This window comes from Peromyscus eremicus, chromosome 8a, assembly GCF_949786415.1.
Source record: "Peromyscus eremicus chromosome 8a, PerEre_H2_v1, whole genome shotgun sequence".
In the NCBI taxonomy this organism is placed as follows: Eukaryota; Metazoa; Chordata; class Mammalia; order Rodentia; family Cricetidae; genus Peromyscus; species Peromyscus eremicus.
Window position 1 is genome coordinate 47350905 of NC_081423.1, and position 24323 is coordinate 47375227.

The following is a 24323-nucleotide window of genomic DNA, read 5'->3' on the forward strand; positions in this document are numbered from 1 at the left end:
CCCTGGGCAATGGTATGATGTTTGGGTAGTTCACTGTGATAGAACTTAATTCAGAGGCAGGAGGTTGTCTCTTCTGGTTTGCTAGTGAGACTGTGTCTTTTACTAAGTAGCTGTTCTTTCCACAGCCATGTCTGTCTTTGTTTCTACTAACACCCTGTGCTTCAACTGGTTGACTTTCTAATTTAAGTGAGGATTTTAGGCTTCCCGGCTGGCAGCCTTCTTTGAACTTCCTGGAACAGTCTTCTCATCAGCATCTATATCAAAGGGGTAATAATTCTTAGGGATATTGTTAAATCTTGATGAGAAGTCAACTGATAAGAGACAGGGTATCAATCAGAAGTAACGAATTATCTACATCACTTTGGGTGAAAAGAAAAAATGTTCCTCAGAGACTTAAAATAACAGCTGCAGAACTTAGTAGGTCTCCCCCGACCCCTTTTCCTCTCCTATATACTTAATGACTACGTCTGGTCTGAAAGACCTAGGACCAAATTAAACCTCTTACCTTCAAATGTACTGAGTAATATGCTGCGGGATGAAATGTTTCAGTATGGTTACCAAGGCAATTCACCAAGGAGCATTTGGTTTGCATTTAGATTTAGCATTCTGTAAAGGGCAATCAAGTATCCCTCAGCCCTCATGAAAATATAAGCAAGAGCTGTTTATACACTAAGCTAATGCCACCAACAAGTGAGACCGCCCAGATAATTCTTTCAATTACCGTTTTCCTTTGAACCTGAGGCCTTTCCTGCTTTGATACCCGATTCGTAGGCTTTTTTCCCTCTCTTTTCAATAAAGAACTGTTTTTCACAATATATTTCCTATACTCAATAACTTTGCAACTTTCTTCTTTTCCTTTGAGATGTCATGGTCAGATACTTAACAACCTTTTCATAAAATGACCCTCTAAAGCCAAAGCTCAGGCATGAAGGTTAAACTTCAGACAAGAGGAGGCATGGCTCCCAAAGAGTTTGGCAAGAGGGAATTGTTAGCCAGGCAGGTTCCACTAAAACAGTGACACTTCTAACTGGTCAGTGTGACCACCCAGAGCCAAGCAGTGAAAAGGAGTATCTTCCCTCTACCGGACAGGACAGGACTGAGTACTTCTTCCCTCCATCTGACGACCGCCTCAGCACCGGACAGGACTGAGTACTTCTTCCCTCCATCTGACGACCGCCTCAGCACCGGACAGGACTGAGTACTTCTTCCCTCCATCTGACGACCGCCTCAGCACCGGACAGGACTGAGTACTTCTTCCCTCCATCTGACGACCGCCTCAGCACCGGCTCGGGGCTCTTTCTCTCCAGCTCTAGCTCCACACACACTTGGCCGTTTCAGGACTCTAGCTAAGCAACTGTCATTCACTCCTCGTGATGAAGCGGCAGCAATGATGCCGCGACGCTAACTAACTGCATCATCACTCTAAGCAGCCGGCACGGCTTTCCAACGAGAAATCTCCAGCATGCTGATGACGAACGCTTGGAGAATGCCCTCATGGACAACTGTCTTTAAGTAAACCTGGATACCAACAGTTGCTGGCCAAGCCTAATGGGATTCATTGGTAATATTTATGGTTATTACTTACCAAGTGAAAAAGAGGATTCTTAACTGAAGAATAATCATCATTTAGAACAAATCAAGGTCTGAGGATTCTGTGAGCTCAAAGGGCAGAGTTTTCACAAATGTGATGAACATTTAAGAGGAACGAAGTGGGACATCCTCAATACTCAAGAGATACACTGAGTAGAAAAGAAAAAAGTGTCAGACTATAGATAGACTGGGACACAGTGCCAGCAGCAGCAAACTAAGGGCCAAGAAACACAGCAGCCTAAGATCACTTGGTTAGACACAGTGTTCCTTACCTGCCCCTAAGCACTAAACCACTACAGTACAGTAAAAGACAGCCATGGACCACATTATAGACCTCAGACAAAAACAGATCACATGTGCAATGGTAGGCCCACAAGATGCTATCACCTAGTGACACTGTGCCCACTCTGATGTGTATAATTAACACTGTGATGTCTGCACAACAAAGTCACCTACCAGAAAGGGTCTACCACTAAGCACTGTAATCTTATTATAGATTATTTGTCATTAAAAGGTGAGCTGTGACCCAAATGGCGGAACAGAATCCATTACGACACTTTCTTTCACTATTGAACGGCTAGTAGTTCCTGGTCACTGCCTTGTGTGCAAGGCACTAGACACTAGCCAAGTGAAAGGTGATGGTCAGAAAGGTTCAATCTAGAGAACATTCTACAAGTCATCCCACCACACACTTCACACACTGGTAAGAGAGCTTCACTGTGTAACACCAAGAACCCTATAAAGAACAGAAGGGCTGCCCAGCCTACAGGGAGGAAGGTGGGGTGTATGTTCAAGAGGTCCAGGTGAGAGACTGGGCCAGCCTCTCCTACCCAGAATGAAGTCTCTCAGAAGATAACTATGGACCAAACTACACCTCTGTCTTTATAAAGTCAGTGGCCACACAACAGAACTTTTCTTTGTATTCCTGACATCCCAGTTTACTATTCCTTCACATTTGTGGTTTAAAAAAGACATTTGTAAATTTTCAACTGCAGTAGAGCTTAGAAAGGTTTCCAAAGCAACAGATGAACAAAATCTTTCTTCAGCACTTACAACCTGGAGCACTCTTTTGGTTCTTCTGTTAGTGTTTCATTCCTTAATCTTTAAAAAGAAAATTCTTCTTTATTATTATATGTGTGCATGTGCACATTGTGTATGATGTGTATGTGTGCATGTGCACACTGTGTGATGTGTGTGTGCATGTGTGCATGATGTGTATGTGCATGTGCACATGTGTGCATGATGTGTATGTGCATGTGCACATGTGTGCATGATGTGTATGTGTGTTACGATACAAGAGTACGAGGGAGGACAACCTTCCAGAGCTGGTTCTCTCATTCCACCTTTACGTGGATTCCAGGAATCAAACTTAACTTATCAGGCTTAAAAAAGAGCTTTTATCTACTGAACCATCTTACTGCACCCCTTAATCTTAATAAATGGGATGCAACCGTGTTCTGCTTTGAACTGTAAACTAAGGCCTCAATAGTACTCCCAAAGGAGTACTTATGCACCCAGCCAAGTCTAGCATGCAGACTGAGGAGCAATGCCTTGGTGCCCCCAGGAGTTTCAGACAGCCCCCTCCTAGACGGTGACCGGTCTGGGGCTGTAGACTCTAATAGGAACTCAGGTATTTAGAGTGATGGGTGGGGGCTGGGTGAACAGGCACAGGGATAGGGAAATAGTGGCATGCGGAAATTCTCCTATTGGACAGGAACTACTCCCAGATGCTGTGTGGAATGAAAAACAAGACAGGCTTTTGAGAGTTGAGAGGGAGCTGGAGAGAGGGAGCTTGGAGCTCTCCTCTCGAAGCATGCCAGGGACACCAGTTGAAATTCTGATTCCCAAGCTGCAACTCAGGCCAAGAGTGAAAGAATTTTAGGAGGACATGTCCAGAAACTTGCATGAAAACAAGACCCCAAGGATCCCAAAGGCATAAGAAGTCAGAGAAAAATGGGAGAGTTTATTAGGCTGGGACTTCGATGCTGGGGCTTTTTCAATGATGGATATCGGATTGGGCCACACTTCACAACCTCCCTTGGGGTTGGCTGCATGCTATACAAACCTGGCCAAAGAGACAGCGGAGGCCCCTCTCAGAAGCCTCCCTTCCCCTTCTTGAAGGTGGTTCCTGACCTTCTACCTTTGCCCATTTTCATGCTTCTGCCTAGAAGCCGAGGAGGATGTAGAGGACATCTTGAGGTCTTAGGGTCACACACCATAAACCAGTGAGAGAGAGAGAGAGAGAGAGAGAGAGAGAGAGAGAGAGAGAGAGAGAGAGAAGGCATCATGGCAGTCTTGTGAAACACTAACTCTAGACTCCTCGACACAAGTGACGGAACTGCTGTTCTTTAGAATTCCCGTTCAGGCAGCTGAGCCCAGTCTGGGTTCCTATTTCTCTCTCTCTCCTTTAAAGTTGCCAATACTGTTTGAAAGTAATTTTCATCCTCAGGAGAAATTTATTTTTACCTCTTTCTAGCATCAACCACAGCATTTTACACTTAACAACCAGTTCAATCAACATGAAATTAATTTAAGACAAGTAAATCCCAAATTAATAATTGTATGATGAAAAAACAAAGCAAGCTGGCTAAATATATTTTCATCCACGTAAAAAGAAACTGGTTAAGGGCTGGAGAGATGACTCAGTGGTTAAGAGCACTGGCTGCTCTTCCAAAAGCCTCGGATTCAATTCCCAGCACCCACATGGCAGCTCACACCCTCAGATAGACAGACATGCAGGCAAAACACCAAGGCACATAAAATAAAACTAAATCATTCAAAAAAAGACTTGTTTTCGTTTTTTGTTTGTTTGTTTGTTTTTTAAAGGCAGTGGTGATGGTGTATGCCTTTAATTCCAGCACTCAGGAGGCAGAGGCAGACAGATCTCTGATTTCGAGGCCAGCCTGGTCTATAGAGCCAGTTCCAGGACAGCCATGGCTACACAGAGAAATCCAGTCATGAACAAACAAACAAAAAAACAAACAAAAACAAACAGAAACTGGTTCGTTTTTGTCAGCTTGGCCTGTACACAAATCTGTGGGGACACTGTCTTGACTGATGATTGATGTGGGGGACCCCAACCCACTGCAGGCCATGCCACCTCCAGAGCAGGTGGGCCTAGAATGTATTAAAAAGCAGGCTGAGCAAGCCATGGGGGGGAAGGCAGTAAGCAGTGTTCCGCCATGGTCTCTGCCTTATTTTCTGCCTCCCGGCTCCTACCCTGACTTCCCCTCATGATGGATTATAAACTGTGAGATAAAAATAAAGCCTTTCCTCTACAGGTTGCATTTGGTCATGTCATGGTGTTTATTAGAGCAATACAAAGCCAAGCTAGGACAGAAACTGGTACTAGGAGTAGGGTGTTATGTGACAGACCTGACCATGTTGTTTTTTGAGAGAACTATGGAAGTGTTTGGACTTCGGCCTGGAAGAGCCATTGGGTTCTCAGACCTGAGTGAGCTCTTCTATAGAAACGCGTAAGAGACTGACAGAGAAAGGCAGACGGCAGAACCTGGCTTGAGAAGTTTCAGAGGGAAGCTGGGGATCCCTGAAAGACTTCACAGGGCTATTTGTCAGGGACTTTGTATTAAGAATCTGTGTTTACGGTCAGGCGGGGCTGAAGAGTCCGCTTTGACCAACAAGAGACAGCAACACTGAGTAAACCTTTACATTACTGGGAAAATTGATGCTGGTCAGCTGGGACTGAAGAATCAGCCGTGGTTAACAACAGACCAGCATCACTCAGCTGAAATCTTCTGGGAAGTATTTTCCTCAAGGGCAGAGCTGTGGTCCAGAAGAGGCAAAGCTTGCATCACCAAGGTGGCAGCTGATCTTGGTAATGTGTGACTTCCCCACATCTTACTAGTTTGAGCAGCATGGGAGCTAGAGGCCTTCAGGGTCTTGGAGAGCAGTTGAGGCTTGGCACCATGAGGCAGGGTCAGAGTCACTAAACAGAGGCCACAAGAGGCTATTGGCAACCCCAGGATACTGGAGATGCCAGGGCTTGGGGATGACTACCAAGGATATTCGGAGGTGTGGAATGGAGCTGGCCAGAACTTACAAGGTAAATTGCTTGTGCTTCAGATGGTAGAATTGGAGAGGTGGGCCTGCCCAAGGGCTTTGGGGCCCAGAAGATCGTGAGTGAATCCCAGACAGCAGACACTGAGCTATTCACACTGCTGGATTTGGGTATGATATAACTGTAACTGTGCACTGTTCTTTCCCATTGGCATAAGAAGTATGTAACTTAGTTGAGCCCACAGTTGAGAGATTTTGAACTTTTCAAGAGATGTTAGATATTTTAAAGTGCATAAATTTTTTAGAGTGTGGGACTTCTAAAGTTATACTATGTTACATAGAGTGATATTAACACCTTTTGAGGGACAAACAAGAATAGGAAGGTTATAGTTTAATAGCGTTGTATTTGTGTGTCAAGTGGAAAGAGGTAACCTCATTTGAGAAAATGTCTTCACCAGAATGACCTGTAGGCAAGTCTATGGGGCATTTCTTGATTACTGACGGATGTGGGAAGGCCCAGCCAACTGTGGATGATGCTATCCCTGGGCAGGTGGTCTCAAGTTGTATAAAAAGCAAGCTGAGCAAGCCACAGGGAGCAGAGCAGGAAGCGGTGTTCCTCATGTGTTCCTCCATGGCCTCTCGCTGCTTCAGTTCCTGCCCTGAGTTCCCTGGATAATGGACTTACTTCCATCTGTGAGATGAAAGAAACTCTTTTTCCCCAAGTTGCTTATGGTCACGGTGTTTATAACAGCAATACAAAGCCAAACGAGGACAGAAACAAACTAAATAAAAACAAAAACTGATGAAAAATAACACTGTATCTTCAGTAAATGGTACAGAGAGGAAACGAAATGCCCCAGGAAGTATAGTTTAAATACAGGTTATATGAAGTAGATAACTACTCTCATTGTTTGAAAAATGATGCATCTGTCTTGCTGGGGATAGAACCCAGGGCCTTGCATATGATGAGCAAATACCTAGGGGTGTACCCCTGGTTCTCTATTTTCATTGTTTAAATAGGGAAAACATCGAAGTAAACAGTCACAGTAAGGAACTGGATAAATACAAGAAACAGAGGCTATCCAGACGGTACCCTTTATTCCTTCTCCTTGAGGAACAAGGGAAGCCAAGGTGAATGACAGTTAAAGTTGGCAGACTCCGGGAGAAGTCCCCTTGCCACCATGGCCCACGAGTGTATAGAGACAGCTGCATCACACGTAGAAGGGCTGGCCAGGTCACTCTAAAGAGAGCAGGAGAGGGCCTTTCCTCAACACAGTTCTCTCTGCGACAAAGCCCTCATCCACCACAGGTCATTCGAGTCCACCACACCTTGGCACACGGGGCAATCCTCCAACTCCAACTCAGCAGGCAGCAGTGTCAGAGAAATGGCTGAACACAGGCACCCATATTTCTTGAGTAAAGGGAGTTTACACTAAAAACTAAGGCCAGGACTCATGACATTGGCACTATGGGTTCAGAAATATCAAGAAAGTATCTTTTGAGAAATGGTCCCCTTTCCAGATGCTGCTTCCTCATTTGCCTCCAGGCCACAGGAATGTTAGATCAAGGATGTGAACTGGTGGTCACTATTCCTCTAAGTTACTATGTGAAAGAAGTCCAACACCACAAAGAAACTGTTAAATGACATGGGAAAAGTCCAGCATGCCTGCGCTCAGCTACCAGTTTAGTATATACATAGTATGTACGAAGTACATACACATAGTATATACATGCTTAAGAAATACACACTTATTAATAGGATCCACGAGGCAAGAATGTGTTCACCATGCCTCGTTTTGTCATTTAACATGCAGAAAAGTAAATACAGCAGTGCCCAGGGACTGTGAACTGACTAGTTAAGTGTGTACACTCCAGCAGAGAAGCACAAGAGCGGGTCAAAACATGGTGACGAAACAAGGCTTGCCACAGCAGGATCATAAATGTTACGGGAAGTAACGACACGGAGATGTAAGACTCAAACCGTCAGTGTACATAACACCCCAGAGGGCCTTCCCAAGAAGTGAGAAACAACAGACAGGAAAGCTACTGGACAGGGCCAACAAAGAGGAAATGGCCCAGAAAGTGAAGTAACTCATATAGGTAAAAAAAAGGAGATAAATCTGATCATTATTTGCATTGCTTTCCTGAAAAATTCAAGAAATAATCAACTGAAAAAGTATTTTAAAATATCCCACCCCAAGTCAATTTAGTACCAAATATTTTGACCTATTTAAAGAAAATTTAAAAAGAATAAAAGAGGATTCAGATTAATGAAGATAATGCAATATGGTAAAGATCTCAATACATACCCGTTGTGGAATAATCTTTTTGTATACTGTGAAAATGTGTCTTTGCCAAGGTGCCTTCTGATTGATTTAATAAAGAGCTGAATGGCCAGTAGCTAGGCAGGAAGAGGTTAGATGGGACTTCTAGGCAGAGAGAAAAGAAGAGGAGATGAATCTAGGCAGGAGACAGATGCCAGAAGAGAGGGAGAGGGAACAGGAGGTGCAGGATGGAAATCCAAGGCAAAATGTAGACTAATATAAATGGGTTAATATTTATATTTAAGTTTAAGTTATAAGAGGTGGTGAGACAAGCCCATGCTATAGGCCGAGCTTTCATAATTAGTAATAAGTCTCCATGCTGTTTTTTTGTGAGCTGGCAGTCCAAAGAAAAATCTGTCTACACATACCTAAATTAACTGTGAACATACTGAAATTCCAATTAAGATACTAGCAAAAAACTAGATATTAAGATATTTGGGGTAGAAATAGGGAAGGACAGAAAACAGGAAGGGTTCCACAGATAAGGCTTTATTAATTTTTAAACCTGTGAATGTGATGCTGTAACATGGGGTAACGACTATAAACCCAGTTATGAGCCCATTACATACCACTAACCAAAATGCATGTCCCGAAAATAAAGTATAATACAAGTATAAAATTATAAAAATATGAAACTGACAAGGAGGTAAATACAATCTTCATATGAAAAAGCTTAATTATGGTACAAAGTCAGAACCTCAGAAAATTAATAGATTTGGTTACCACAAATTAACTTTCATACATCAAAATATTGGGAAATGAAAAGGAACACACACACACACACTCACACATGCATGCACACACACATGTGCACACACACAAACCAGGACTGACTATAATATATATAGAATCCTTGAAAACAGTGGAACAAATAGAAGAAAAGGCGGAAGACAAGTGGGTTATGATCAGTAAAAATACAAATCATCAATGAACATAAACAATCATCAGGAGCTTTAAATATAAAACAAGTTTATGTGCCAATTTTTACACATTATTTACAAAATTACAGCATTAGTCAGCAATAACTGCTGAAGGTGTGGTAGGCTGGTCATTTGGACCACAGCATCACCTGGTAAACATTTCTTCAGGGAGACCCACCAATCAAAATCTCTGAAAGTATGGATATTTTATCCCAAAAGATATTTGCAAGTATCTGCCCTGGAGAATCATCACAGATAAAAAGACAAAGATTCTCCCTGCAGCACTATCACCACACTGATAAAGACAAGGGAAGGAAACAAGCTGGGCATAGCTATGCAGTGGCATCTTTCTGCTCTGTCTCACTCCAACGTGGGCTGAGGGAAGCAAGAGAGGCCAACAGGTGGGTGAATAAATCCACAGTACAGAATATGCACATGAGATGCCACAACAAAGCCCATTAGCTAGAATAATTAATACACGGCAATAAAAACATGAAAAGGGTTAATTTCTCGGGACCTAACTTCTTAGAAATAAACACAAAGATGTGTAAACATGATATTAAAAATTATCAAATGTACTGCACATACATTAGCACAGTATAACAGTAACTAACTTTCCTTGAACATTAACTAGGTGTAGTAGTAAACTGTTCTCTAAATTATTTCTTATAAATTTTACCATAGTCCTCGAAGATGGACTTGTTGCCATTTTATAGTTGAAACCAAGCCTTTAAGACATCAAAAAATAAAAGTGTCAATAATTGTACAGCCAATATGTAATAAATGAGGGATTCCAGCTCTGTCAGTCTAACTCTATAGCCTAGACTGTTAACTTTAGACAGAGTGTGCACAGGTAAGGGCTAAAAACTGTCAACAGAGTTGCTAGATGACCTACATGGAGCTCTTTATATATTATTTTCTATCTTTTAAAATGGTTCATTGCTCTGTGTGTGTGTGTGTGTGTGTGTGTGTGTGTGTGTGTGTGTGTATGAATGTATGCCATTTGAATGCTGGTTCCAACAGAGGCCAGAAGAGAACATTTGACCCCTTAGACTTGGAGCTACATGTAGGCAGTTGGGAGCTACCCAGTGTGGGTTCTAGGATTTGGTCTCAGGTCCTCTGAAACAGCAGCAAGTGCTCTTAACACCTGAGCCATTTGACCAGCCCTCTTATTTTAGATTTTTGTCTTAAGAAAACTAAAACAAAACAAATAACAATTCAAGTCACCAAAATCAAAGAAAGTCTCATACAAAAAGACGAGTATGATATTAAATTCTACGAGCTAATTTACCAAAATCTATAAAATGACTGTTATTTTGACATGGTAAAATTATAAGAGCATTTCAATCTTCTTTTTTTAACCTATTTGTGTTTTCTTAAAATAAATACTTGATAGTTACATAACTTAAAATACTACAGAAAGAGTCAGGAAGTATTATTACCCATTATTCAAAGTGTAAACCTCAAGGGATCCCTCTAACTCTGCAAGTAGGATGGCTTTACTGTGAGAGCATGGGAGTTGCTTGGTACAACTAACACCAGAGACCCCAGTAAGCCACACAAAGCAATCTAAAATGAGCCAGTGCCCTGTTTCTACTTTTCTTTGAATAAAAAGCAGCGTTAGGGACTGTGGGGAAGGTCTACCCACTGTGGTCTCAATCAGCTCTAGCAACAGCTTGAGCTATTGGTTCCAATAAACAATCTATTTAGTATGCTGGCCTTGGGAAAAGTAACTTTTCAGCACAGATGTTCGTCAGGAACGTCCTGCTCTTTATTGACCTATATTCAGTCTAAACCCAGTTGAGTCACTACAGCCTCTTATGATCCTAATCCAAATAAAATTTCCTCACCCTGGTGTGGTCCCTGCAACAAACTGCAAAAACATTATTGTAAATAGCTCAGCTGGCAGGGGGCTCTAGGGAGGCCTATTACTCCTTTATAAACTCAGTTTTACTTTCCTTCACACACACACACACACACACACACACACACACACACACACACACACACACGTTTTCAAATGACATTCACACCAGCAAAGGTTTGGCCCACGTCCTGGTAGAAATGCCTAGGATCCGGGCTGCAGCTAGTCTGCCCTCCTACAAAGGAAATCTGAAGTCTGATCAGTATCCAGCCCTTCCTTGGCATATTATAGCTCTAGAGAAGCACAGAAAAGACTCGTTCTATAATGTGACTGCGGGCTCTCAAAAATTCCTGCCTCAGCTGCCATTAGCTAGAAATGAATTGTCTAAGATGTTAAAAGTCCAAGAGAAATCAATTTACGTGTATCAGGGATCTCCTTAAAGAAATAGTCCTGCTGACTCCAGGCTGTATGGGTTCAAGTAATAAACTAAAGAGGAAAGTACAAGGTCAGTCAGATGAGAGGGCTAAGGGTCACTAAACGGTGCTACCTCTTTAGATGAAATAAGCAGAAGGAAATGGCTTTAATTCAATTAGTCACGTGGGATAAATAAAATCATATGGGGGACATTTACGACCCCAGGTCTCTTCCATCTGTGGCTGTAGGTGAGGAGGAGGTAGTCCCCGTTCCTTGGAACATCTTGCTTTTGCATGCCTCTCTTGTGTGGTCCAGGTTCTGCCCAGCTGCCTTTCCTGTGGCCAGCTGTCCTACCCGCCAGCTCTGGCTCTCGGTAAGCAAGCTCTCCCCAGCAACAGCCAGACCAACATGTCTGGGAATGAGTTTGATGTCTGGGTCCTGCCTCCATCAGGTTTCTGAGATATATTCTGATCACCTGCACCTGGTATTACATATCAAACATTCAGATCTCTGAGTCATGTCCTGGATCCTGAGAATCTGAGCCCCCCCACAGTGGCAAGGAATCACCATTTTAACCAGCATGCCATCAGTGTTCTTTACCCTTTGACACACAGGAGTCAGTGCATCCATGTACACTGAAGAATAATTAAGATATTAAATGATTACTACCTGCTTAAGATTCCAGACTCAGGTTTTACATATTAAATCCTGCTGTATCTGGAATGCCAACTCAGATATACAACCACATAAGCCACATAAAAGGAAAAACAGTACAATAGCCAGAATAAAAAAGTTGTAGCGAAAAAATCCTGACCTTAAATTAGTCACCCTTTATTTGTTACTAATGAAATACTCATCAGATAAACTTTACAAAATGAAGTATATTACTCAAAACAGCTCCTGGAAGCATTGAGAAGAAACTCTGCCTGCCATTTCCTGACTTCCAGGTAGTGGGCACCGACTTCCTGTACCTTTCCAGCCAGGCTTCTGAGTGGTCCTCCTGCATCTGCAGTGTGGTCCAAGTCCTTCCTGTGGAGAGGGATCTGCACCTCTGCCAGTGACAGAGTCCTTTCTTGTTTCCCACTCCTTGACCATCTGTTGCCTCACAGGATTATTACAGGCATTTCGTAAGAACTAGAAGGAATGATTTTAAGGAATTCTGCCCTGGGCCCTCTGCTCTGCTCACTCTACCTACCACCCCCAACACCTGTTCTTTTCTGTGACCACACTGCTAACTCCATCTGAAGAACCCCAGGTCTTCCATAATAGAATTCCATTGGACCCCTGTCCTTTGAAGCGATTTGCCCAAAGAATTTGCCAATATCAAACTCATCTTTCCCTCATCCCTCTTTCTTTCTTTTTCCTTTCTTTTAGAAAGGGTCTCACTGTACAGCCCTGGCCAACCTTGAGCTCAGAGATCAGTCAGCCTCAGCTTCTCAAGTACTGAGATTAAAGGTGCAAGTGGGTGCCAATAAATTTAAGGATACAGGAGAACACGGCTCAACAGGACTGTGAGCCATGTCACCTTACTCCATTTCTAGAGAAACTGATACTAGATGACACTAAATCCTTACAGACTGAACAAACATACGCATATCACAAGAGCCTTGAACTAGGACTTTATGGCATGTGGTAGTCAGGCCTTCCTAACTACGAGTAAGACAGGACCCATCTGAACTCACCAAAGGGAAAAGGTAAGTAGGACAGAGTAAAAGAAAACAAAGTGTCCCAAACACTAACCCGAAGAATGTAACGGAGACACTTTCAGTGAGCATGGCTGGTGGTAAGAGGACACGGGACAAAGGGCTGCTGTGCTCAGGTCAGTGACAGAACCCTGGGCACAGCACTTTCGGGCAGAGGAGCCGCTTTGTTCTGTTTCGGGGGTTCTTTTAGCTCAGTTTTGTGGCTAAAAAGGCAGGGCAGTGTTCACGATGGAAGTAACGGAGCAGGAGCCAGAGGCAGCTTGATTACATCCTAGGGCTAGTCAGCAAGCAGGGAGGATTCCAGCTGTAACAGGGAGAGGCTGTAACCCAGAGCCCACCCACAGCAACCCCCTTCCTTCAGCGAGGCCCACCTCCCAAAGGTCCCATAACCTCCCTAGTCGTGCCACTGGCTGGGGACAAAGGATTGAAATAAATGAGCTTATGGGAATCATTTCACATCTAAACCGTAACATTCCTTGCCCCATAGGCTCATGGCCATCTCATAATACAAAATATACTCAGTCTGACTTCCAAAGTCCAAAATTGGGAATGGGAAGCTTACTATAACACAGTTCATAGCAGCTGAGTTACATCAGCCTAGGTATCCATCAGTAGAAAAGCAGATAAAGAAAATGTGCTAAGTATACACACAATGGAGTCTTATTCAGCTATAAAGAAGAATGAAATCCTGTTGTCGTAGGAAAATGGATGGAACCAGAGATTGTGTTAACTGAAATAAGCCAGATTAAGAAAGACAAATGTCACGTTTTCGCATGAGATCTAGATACACACTATATGTGAACACAGAAGCAGAACTACTGGAGGTAAACCACAGGAGGGTGCAGGTGAGGGTAACAGGTGCATGAACACGGTCTGAGTTCACAAACCCACTGTTCTGTGCAGCTAGTGAGCTGCAAAGGTACACTTTCAGCTGAAGATGCACACCTCAGCACTCTCTGAAGCTTGTTTTTGACTTAGCCTTCACATTTAATGGCAACTAAGATGCTTAAAACAGAAAGAAATCACAAAGTGACCATCTTTCTCTACGAAACCTTCTAGAACTTGTTACCACTGTGGTTTAACAGTGCAACTCTTCAACAGAGTAAGTGCCCATATGACAACACTAGCCCTCCCAGCACCTCCCCTACTTGACACCTGAGTCAGATCTCAATTTCTGAATGGGCAGGATGCAGCAGGGTTCTTGGCCTGTTCCGGCTTCTGCTGCTGCTTGTGGTCCCCGTCACCTCCCTGCCTAGTAAACCCTTACCTACCTATACAAACTGCACGGACAGAAACAAACCCGCTGGAAACACAACACCTAGCCAGCAGACGCTTAAATATTTACCCATAACTATTTGCAAACCCACCTTTCAGCACCTCCCATTTGTAAGGAACATTGCTGGGTGGCTTTAATACATTATACAATTAAAATTCTGAAATGATGTATTTATTGTATTTCCTCCCTTACAGACATGTAAACTATCTCAAAAGGGTGAAGAAAAACCACCTAAGACTTCACTGGTGAGTAAATGTCCAGCTAGGATCTCAAAATGGGAACCCCATGCAGGCTCCCTGGAGAGACCGGAAAGATCTGACCAGAAGTGAGATGGGCAGGTCAGTCTCCCACGGCAGCATGGAACAGGTAAGCTGAGAGGCAAGAACGGGCTGTCACTATAGTACACTGCCTCAGAAGCAGGCAGAGTCGGGGCAGAGGGTAATATGTAGACACAACGGCCTCTTGTGTAGGTTAGGAAAACACCGACTGGAGGTGGTATCTAGGGAAAGTAACTGGCAGCTCGGAGTGACATGAACTGCAGTGGAGGTGGAGGAAGACAAAGGGACAACTAGGAGCTGCAGCAAATAAATAAACAAACAAACAAACAAACAAACAAATAATAAATAAATAAATAAATAAATAAATAAATAAATAAATAAATAAATAAATAAAAGGGGGCTGGAGAGATGGCTCAGTGGTTAAGAGTACTGGCTGCTTTTCCAGAGGACCATGATTCAGTTCCCAGCACCCATAAGGCTGCTCACAACCCTCTGTGACTCCAGTTGCATGGGTTCTGCCACCCTCTTCTGGACTGTGGACACCAGGCATGCAAGTGGCACACAGACATCCACGCAGGTGAAACACCTATACACCTAAAATTAGAAATAAACAAATCTCAAAAAGCGGTGGCCCTGGATGTTCCCAGCCTGAATCAGAATAGCAGAGGGGAAGCACATTTTAGAGGCACTGCAGAAGGTTCTCTTGCTTACACTCAGATGCTTGACCAGGGCTGAAAGAGACTGGCCTCTCACTGAGGAAAGAATCCTGCTACTGTTCCTGACAGGGACAGGATGATAAGAGAAGTGGACCCATCAGCAGACCAGACGTGTTCAATGACAAAGAAGAGCCTGCTGCTGACAGGGGCCACTTCTGAGGTGACCTCCTGAAAGGTCCCACTTCTTAGGTAACATCTGTATGGCTGTAAGCTTCTGATACTTATTCTTAATATGTCAATAGCATGACGCCCAGACCTCTTGCAAAAATCACAAGGCTTTAGAGATGTGGTGAGCTCTTGCTTAGCCGGAGCATGTCTCCATGCAGAATTAGACTCGTGCTGTTAGTTACACCACAGAATTCTTGCTAGACTCTATCACATTCACTATGTCCATTCAACACCCCACCCACTCCCAGCAAAGAGAGAATTTCCTTTAAGTGGGTTTGGTCACTAAGGAAAGAAGTTGTCTAGTTCACGTCCTTCACCCTAGATTTTTGGTGTCCATACCTTTAGAGAGAAACGAAATCATTCTTTCCGCCATCCATCTCTATGCTCAAAGCCTTTATTTCTGTTCATCTGATGAGACTCTATTTGCCACTTTCTGTCTTCAAAGGGCACCTGGTTTAGCCTGATCACAGCTTGCCATACTGTCCCTTCACTTCCATCCAAGAACAGGGTGCAGGTCTTCAGTGTGCAGGGGAACCAGAACACTCTTAAACCAGCTGTGACACAGCTGTGTCTAACTCTAGCATCGGATGCTCACGGGGCAGTCCATGCAATAAACATCACTATTATGGTCTAATACCCAACTAGATGCAAGAAGATTGATCTAATACTGGAATTAGAAGGAGAAACACTTCCAAATATCCTTGGAGCAATCTAGTCCAGAGCCCTGCACACACAGAGGGACAGAACAGGGGACAGAACACAGAGTAGCTGAAGTCTCCACGTGGGCTTAGACTATGTAGCACAGTGCAGCTTCCTGAACTCAGGTACTGCATTTTAAAAGCATGGTGGCTATAAACATAATAAGCATAAGGAAATAGGCAGGATAAACATCTACTTTAATTCACATGAGATCAATTTTGCGTAAAGGTTACAATGTAACACAATCCACAATTCTGTAGAAGCAGAATTCAGAATATCCCAGTGGGAATCCTAATGAGAGGAAAGAAAAATCTTGAGCTTCAATGTTTGAGGGAGGTAATACATACAGCTCAGTAGAAATACAAAACAGTCTCAGAAAACCAGGTACCTGTGAGTTTGATCTTGGACAGTCGAGCCAAAATGCCGGGCAGATCGTCAGCGTGAAGCTTCATCTCTTTCCACTGCTTTTCTTCCTTTGTCTCTTTGGCCGTGTCTAGAGAACGCTCCACTACGGAGGTGGCCTCCAGCTCCATCAGCTCCTCATTTGGCTTCGGGGACAGTGGCAGGCTGGGTGCTGAGAGAGATGGCAGCTCGTCCACCTCTGCCCTAACCTGTCGTGAAGATGTGTGTTCAAGGAACGGAGAAGCCACTGGTTCTGGCTTGGGTTTGACTCGCTGGCTAAGGCCTCTGTGCAGCTGTGTGACATACTAGACGGACAGACAAACAGCACGTGTTACTAAAAACGAGGATGTTGCTTGGCAGTTTTCACTGCTTGGAAGAATGTACTACAACTTTAACATGGCTAGCAAAGCACGCACCTACGATGTGTGCGACACAGACATCAGCACTGAAAGATACGGAGATAAAATTAATGCACGGGCTATGCCTTTAAATTTGTGGTTTAGAAAAATCTAGGAATCTAAGTTCCTGCAAAGAAGATACTGTCGTTCACTGACCTTCCTGAAGGCTGGACTTTCTAATCTAAATACCACAAAACTGTCTCCAGATAGCCAAGGTCAGCTATGGACCACCTGAGCTCTTAAGCAAACAGCCTTGAGGGGAGCTCACTGAAAAGCTAACAGGGCTAGTCAAGGTGCAGTTATGTGGCAGTGTGACATTTTAGAGTCAGCCCCTATCATTGATGGACAAAAACTAGTAATTACTAGTAACGTTATGAGGGCCCTTATTTTTCATATTAATATATATTTCAGTTAATCTTCACAACAGTATTTAAAGATAGAACATTATTAATAACTCTTTTATTTATAGATGAGGACACCAAACTTCTAAAATTGACAAATACAGTGAATTTTAGTAAGATTTTACATTAATTAAATTCTAAGTTAAAGCGGGAGTTTTAATGAAAGGGTGAGATGTTTCTAAATCACACTGGACTATGATTTGTTAGTCTTCCAGAGCAGCACTAGGAATTTCCAGGTGTATTACTATTCTATGACCCTTTTCTAGACGATCGAGTCATCATGTTGCCACAATCTCATGGTGTATCAACACAGACACAGGCCTGTAGGAAACTAGACAATCAGTGCCACTGTGAAAGCACTGGTAAGTTACAAAATCTTCAGTCTGCTCAGGTGTGTGTGTGTGTGTGTGTGTGTGTGTGTTCACATGTAGTGAGGGTACAAACACAAGTCATAGGTCAGTCTTCAGTGTCTCTCCTCAGGAGCCATACATCTTTTTTTTTTTTTATTTAAGATTTATTTATTTATTATATATACAGTGTTCTGTATGCATGTATAGCTACATGTATTCCCAGCATCAGATCTCATTATAGATGGTTCTAAGTCACCATGTAGTTGCTGGGAATTGAACTCAGGACCTCTGGAAAAACAGCCAGTGCTCTTAACTTCTGAGCCATCTCTCCAGGCCAGTCCATCTTATTTTCTGAGACAGTCTCTTGCTGGGCTGTGGGGCTCACCGAATGGGCTGAGCTGGCTGGCCAGCAGGAACCAGGGCTCCTGTTTGCCTCATTGGAACTGAGGTCACAAGCGCTCACTACCACACCAGCTCTTTTATGTTGGCTGTGGGGATCGAACTCAGATCCTCATGGTGGCAAAGCAAGCGCTTTACTGACTAAGCCATTCTCCAGTCCCACAGAAGTATTTTTAAAGACCTTTCAAATGCACCAGCGGTCGAAGAAAATAAGATCACACTGTTAAACAAGTACTTCTGTCTTACAGACATATTTACATAACTTCAAAGAATGTATAAAAGATGCATCACACAAGTTCAGCTTTTCCTAATTTTAGCCTGGTCGAAATATGCCATAAGTTTTCCATCTTTCTCCAAACTTAATCAATAAATTCAAGATCATCTATTTAACCTCAAATGCCAGAATTATTCTGGTTTCAGTTAAGAACAATCAAAACAAGAGATTAAAGTTTTTGGATAAACTTAAGAGAACACTAAATAAAAGACCCTTTCAAACAGTACTTCCTAAAACTTTTCTTCCGACAGGAATCTCCACAATTCCCTCGCCCAGAGAAAAGCTGAGACGCAGAGCCAGTGAAGGAAGGCGTCTACTTACCATACGCTTGAGGAAGCTCCAGTGCTGGACCACGACCCACTGATTGTTGACACTCCTGAACAGATGTGTGACCCTGTGGGGCAACTCGCGTAGAGCTCTTCTCTCTAGATACCAGACACATCCTCCCACCGAGCCTGTGACAGGGAGACAGAGAGAAGAAGGCATGTTGAAATGGCGGCTGCTCACTCAATCGCGCCTACATCAAAGCCAAGCAAGATGCTGCTGTGTGGGGCTGGTCTCCAAACCCCGATTCCAACCTGGGAATAAATAGCACTCATCAGCACTAGGCTTAGGTCAGGGATGGGAAACGTCACTTCCACGTCACTCTGGTTACAAGAATTCAGGAGACTACCACACTGTAGATGTTTTTGAGAAGAAAACACAACGCAATGAGTTCACTTTTCATAAAGTAGAAAAGGCAGCGCCCATCTTTTCTCACTGAACGCCGGTAAACTCAAATGAAGGTTTACATTTCCTTTGCATAGTTAAGATAACTACGAGGAAGGGAAAATGACTTCCAGTAAAATATGACTGTTGACCCAGTTAGGAATAAGCTGCTTCTCTATTGCATCCAAATTTGAATTTTAATCACTTTATTAAACCTCTCAAATCAAGAAATTCAGAGCTTGTCTCAGGCATCATCCTTGTCCAGCATGGGCCAGCATAGACACTGCAGATCTCCCTCACTTACCCTCTAGGTCCCCAGCATGGGACAGCATAGACACTGCAGCTACCCCTCACTTACCCTCTAGGTCCCCAGCATGGGATAGCATAGACACTGAGGCTATCCCTCACTTACCCTCTAGGTTCCCAGCTGATCTCGTCTAAAGTGTCTCCTCTCATGGCTTCCACAACCTAAAGTTTCTCTGTGCTGTTTTCTGCTTCTTAGTTTCCTAGTGTGCTTCAATTTTCTATGTATTGTATAGTTTTTTCATTGAATTTAAGAATTCCCGAGCCGGGCAGTGGTGGCGCACGCCTTTAATCCCAGCACTCGGGAGGCAGAGCCAGGTGGATCTCTGTGAGTTCGAGGCCAGCCTGGGCTACCAAGTGAGTTCCAGGAAAGGCGCAAAGCTACACAGAGAAACCCTGTCTCAAAAAACCAAAAAAAAAAAAAAAAAAAAAAAAAATAATTCCCTCCTAGAGGAAGGCTTGTAATACTCAAGAACTTACCAAACCTACAGGGCTCTGGAAGCTGACAAAGTATTAGGATTGAGAAGGCCTCCTCCCTGGGGTTACACAGGCAGGAAAACAGACTCAAGGTAAGACATGCAGGTCACACCCGCCCCTCTCTTTCTATTCCTACTCAAAGACTCCATGAGCTCAGACTGGAGCAGAGTCAAGCAGTTAGTGAAGACAGCCATCCTGCTTCATGCATTTCCTCTTTCCCAACCCATGTTTCACAGGTTGCACCCCTTAAGCCTCCCCAAACAGCACCACCTCTTGGGACCCAGTGTTCAAATGCCTGTGCCTATATTCAAACCACCACACCCAGCATGTATTTCTAACACAAAGGTGCACATCTACTTTATCACAGCAATACTGCCTTATGACCTTCCAACTAAACACACTACACACACCTGGATCAACTTTATTTCCACTGTTTCCTTGTATGCAATCTATGCTCTACCTATCAAATTTTCAGTCTCTTTCACTATTCTATCATGTTTGTTATGTTTTATAATGACGCTTTTTTATTATTTTTTAATTTTTTTATTTAGTCTTCTCTCATATATTACATCCTGACCACAGTTTCCCCCTCCTTCTTCTCTTCCTAGTCCCTCCCCCTCACTTCCCCTTTCCCCCCAAATCCACTCCCCCACTGTTCACCTTCAGAAAAGAGCAGGCCTCCCAGGGATATCAACCAAACACAGCATAACAAGTTACATTAAGATGAGGCACATCCCCTCATATAAGGCTGGATGAGGCAACCAACTAGGAGGAAAAGGGTCCCAAGAGCAGGCAAAAGAGTCAGAGACAGCCTCCGCTCACACTGCTAAGAGTCCCACAAGAACACCAAGCTACACAACCATATGCAGAAGACCTAGGTCAGACCCATAGCGGCTCCCTGATTGTTGTTTAGTATCTGTGACCCCCTATGAGCCCTGGTTAGTTGATTCTGTGGACTGTGTTCTTGTGGTGCCCTTGACCCTCTGGTTCCTACAATCCTTCCTCCCCTCTTCCATAGGTTTCTCCTAGTTCTGCCTGATGTTTGGCTGTGGGGGATCTGCATGTGAAGACAGCACTTTTTTTTTTTTTAAATGATTTACTTATTTTTTATGTCCACTGGTGTTTTCCCTGCATGTCTGTGTGAGAATGTCAGATCCCCTGGAGGTAGAGTTACAGGCAGTTGTGAGCTGCCATGTGGGTGCTGAGAACTGAACACAGGTCTTCTGGAACAACAGTCGGTGCTCTTAACTGCTGAGCCATCTCTCCAGCCCCATGACAGCACTTCTTAATGCACACTGTTCCCACGTGTTATAGAATGCAGTCCTCTGAACAAAACAGCCTCCATCTGCACCAGACCAGCTTTGCCTGCTTGCAAAAGTGCATCAGGATCCAGTTTGCTAGCTGTTGACATTCCTTCACAGATGAAGGGTTGGGGAGGGCTTGGACTCTCACCTGAGATTCCAGCCACTCCTCACAACCATTTGTTTGCAAATTATACCTTAATTGCATGTGGCCTCGGGAAGTAGAGGTGCTGGAGTAACAGGCTGGGAAAGGTTCACTGAAGGGGCTCCATGTGGCTATGGAGAAGCCATCCTCCACACTGGGTACAAACTTGAAAGTGCAGCTGCTTTGAGATCCCCCACTCCTACCAGCAGCCCCCCAGCCATGCTCTACAAGCAACCCAATAAACACACTGGGTCCCTAGGGTGAATGCTGGTGGAATCATAATTTGGTTTTTCTATAGGACCTTATGATGACGGAGTAGGCACTGCTTCTGTCTCCCCAAGGAAAGAAAACACCATCAACATAGTTTAGATCTTTGATGGCAGTCTCTCCTTTAGTCACCTCTGCTACCACAGCTACGGGGACGCTTGCCAGATAATAAAGTGAAATGATGTTTGGTGATTGACAAGCCCACATAGTCTTCCTGAACTGTGAGAATAAGCTGCCTCTGGAAATACAAGGCCATTATCTCACAGTAGAGGGGAGCCAACTGGCACCGAAACCACATCCTCAAACCACAATTATGACACGCTCACTTTCAAATGGATGGAGACGTGTTTGCCTGGGAACCACTTGGGAAATTCTTCCAAGATTAGGTGGGCCAAGCTGAAATTCTGCAGAATGGCAGTAATAACAACCACTGCCGGGGAGGGGGTGGGGACACAGCTTGGAACACCATATTTGTAAATGATGCCTGCACTTGGTTTAGTCAAAGTGTGTCACGTGTTCCTGAACAAATACCTAGTAAATGAAAGCTACTTCAGGCCTGGGTAAGCACATGTACACTTTAAGATATCCAGGGCTTACACAGATGCATTAAAAAATCTAGAGAGATGATCCTAACACCACTGTTCACTATTAACACTAGACTGCGTCTGCGGGGCTTTTTAAATTAGCTAAGGAGACCAGTGGCTTGAAAGTTCCTGAAGCTTAGTTAATGGAAATGAAAATAATTTGGGCTTTTATAAGCAAACTCGGAAGTAACTACTAAGGCACCTAACAACCCTAATGATCCTAACTGCCAACTCTGCCCATCAAACTTCTGAGTGGGATCTTTCATATATTCACACGGAGCAGATTTTTCTAAAAGTATGCTCAATTTTAGAAACTAAGCTATTAGTTCCCACTCCTGGGACAAGAGGGTCATATGCAGCCTATCTCCTACACGATGGGACTCAGGAATCAAAATAGAATTGCCCTATAAGGAGCTGAAATATAGAACAGAAAGGTGGAAAGGCTTCTCTGAGGAAGATATATGGGAGAAGCTTCCATGCAGAGAGGGTAGTCAAGCACTAAGAAGAGAGGAGCCCTCTGAAAATGAGGACCAAGGGTCAGGATCTCGGAACACTCACAGTAGGAATTACAGAAAGTAACAAAGAAGTGACTCAAAAAAGACTCAGAACACCCCCTTCCCCCCCAAACAACAAAAAACCCCACAAACTTTTCAGTATGGAAAATAGCAGTCATATAAAAACAGAGGTATCCAAGGAGTCTCCAATACCCCCCAGCTTCAACAATTACCAAGTACTGCCCAACCTTGCCTCTTCTACCCTCCCTTGTACTTGCTGCCCCATTTTATGAGCCAGAAGGGACCTTTGAGATCATCTCACTCAGTTACCTCATTTATAGACAAGTAAATGTTTCGTTACAGAAAAGTCAAATGATCTGCACTGAGATCACACAAACCCACGGGAGAAAAGAACTTCCTGGAAGCACCATGGATCAACACTGTTAGCTAGACACCGTGGGCAGCTTGTATACGACAGTGAGGCCTACAAAATACTTCTGGGGTGTGAGAAGGTAGTTCTTGACTTCTACTATATTGTCCCTAATATGGACCAACTGGTCATCATCCACGGATACCAGCAACAAAACCAATCTCCTAATATTTCTACCAGAACAATCTCATTCACTCAGAAATGACTGAGTATAGTCGATGTACATAGGAACTGTTCTGGGCATGAGGGATACAATGGTGAACTAGAGAGACAGGCAATCTGTACCTTCACGAACTATGTATCTAATTAGGAGAAACATACTAAAGTGTTGTACATCTGTATTGCATGTGTGAACAATGATAAATTAATTATAGCATGTGCTAACCATGATAAATTAATGTGATATGAGAAAAGAAGGATGAAGGCTCCTAGTTTAGGTAGAGTGCAGAGGTTGGCCTCTCTGGAAAGGTAAGACTTGAGACCTGTTCAAGAATTTGTGATAAATAAACATTTGTCAAAAGTCCTTTTAACGGTAAGAGCCATACTGATGGTACAGAGCTAAGTCTCAATGGGATTCAGTCTGCAGTTATCATTATCATGGTTATCTCCGTGACACTTCAAGCTGGAATGCAGCTTCTTAACGGGGGCAGGTGCATTTCTTGTCATTAGAAGGCAGTGGCTAGGAACCGCGGCTCTCACATGCCTGAGAGGCTTGGGGAGACCCCAGGTTGACCCGGCCCTCCAGCTTGCACTGTCTGACACCCCCAAAGAAGCACGAGACACCCAACGTTACGGACCACCTAGCCTACGGTACAAAACTGGTCCACATCTCCGTGGCCTCGTCCCTTCAGGTTACCCCAAAGGTCACCTCCCCGGCAGGTGACAAGCCAAGGGCTTCCAAGGTTGCAGCCAGCCGGAACCACGGTCTCGCGCGCGCGTGGCCAATAGAAAAGAATTCTCCCACGATCGTGTCCGGTGGGGTACAATACCTGTGAGGAGGCGCGAGGAAAAGGTGTGCGGGGACGCAGCCATAACGCACCGGTGCAGCTGTCCCCGGGAAGCCCGCGTCCTCTCACCGGCTCCTGGGCGCCGCCATCTTGCTGGACCGCCCTATGAGTGAGGCGGGACTTCCTCCCGTCACTTCCGGCTCCCCGCCTCCAAGGAAGCTAGGCTGCGGGAGGTTGTGGAGGTGCAGAGCTGGTGCCTTCACCTACCCCTCTGGTGCTCCGGACCGAACCTGGGTGCTCCCGGGACCCGAGTCCCCGGAGTGCGCGGGCGGAAGAGCGCGTCGTGGCGGGGTTAGGGCTGCGATTCGGTCCCGGCCGGGCCGTCCTCTGAACTTGAAGCCTCATGAATTGTCAGCCAAGCTGATATGGCACAGCCTCCCGCTTCTCGGGTTGGGGTTTGGTAAGTAAAAGAAC

At 44.2% G+C, this 24323-nt stretch overlaps 1 protein-coding gene across 1 annotated transcript in view; it reads right to left on the reverse strand.

Moving 5' to 3' along the window:
• LOC131917216 (protoheme IX farnesyltransferase, mitochondrial) overlaps positions 1 to 24002 on the reverse strand; it is a 117795-nt gene extending 93793 nt beyond the window's left edge. Inside the window, exons 1-3 of the mRNA XM_059270915.1 lie at positions 23892 to 24002; positions 18515 to 18648; positions 16358 to 16676 (exon numbers count right to left, since the gene is read on the reverse strand). Coding sequence (XP_059126898.1) covers positions 16358 to 16676; positions 18515 to 18648; positions 23892 to 23934 — 496 coding nt within the window. The 5' untranslated portion in view covers positions 23935 to 24002. The remainder of the gene's footprint in view (positions 1 to 16357; positions 16677 to 18514; positions 18649 to 23891) is intronic.
• Between the last annotated feature and the right edge of the window lie 321 nt (positions 24003 to 24323).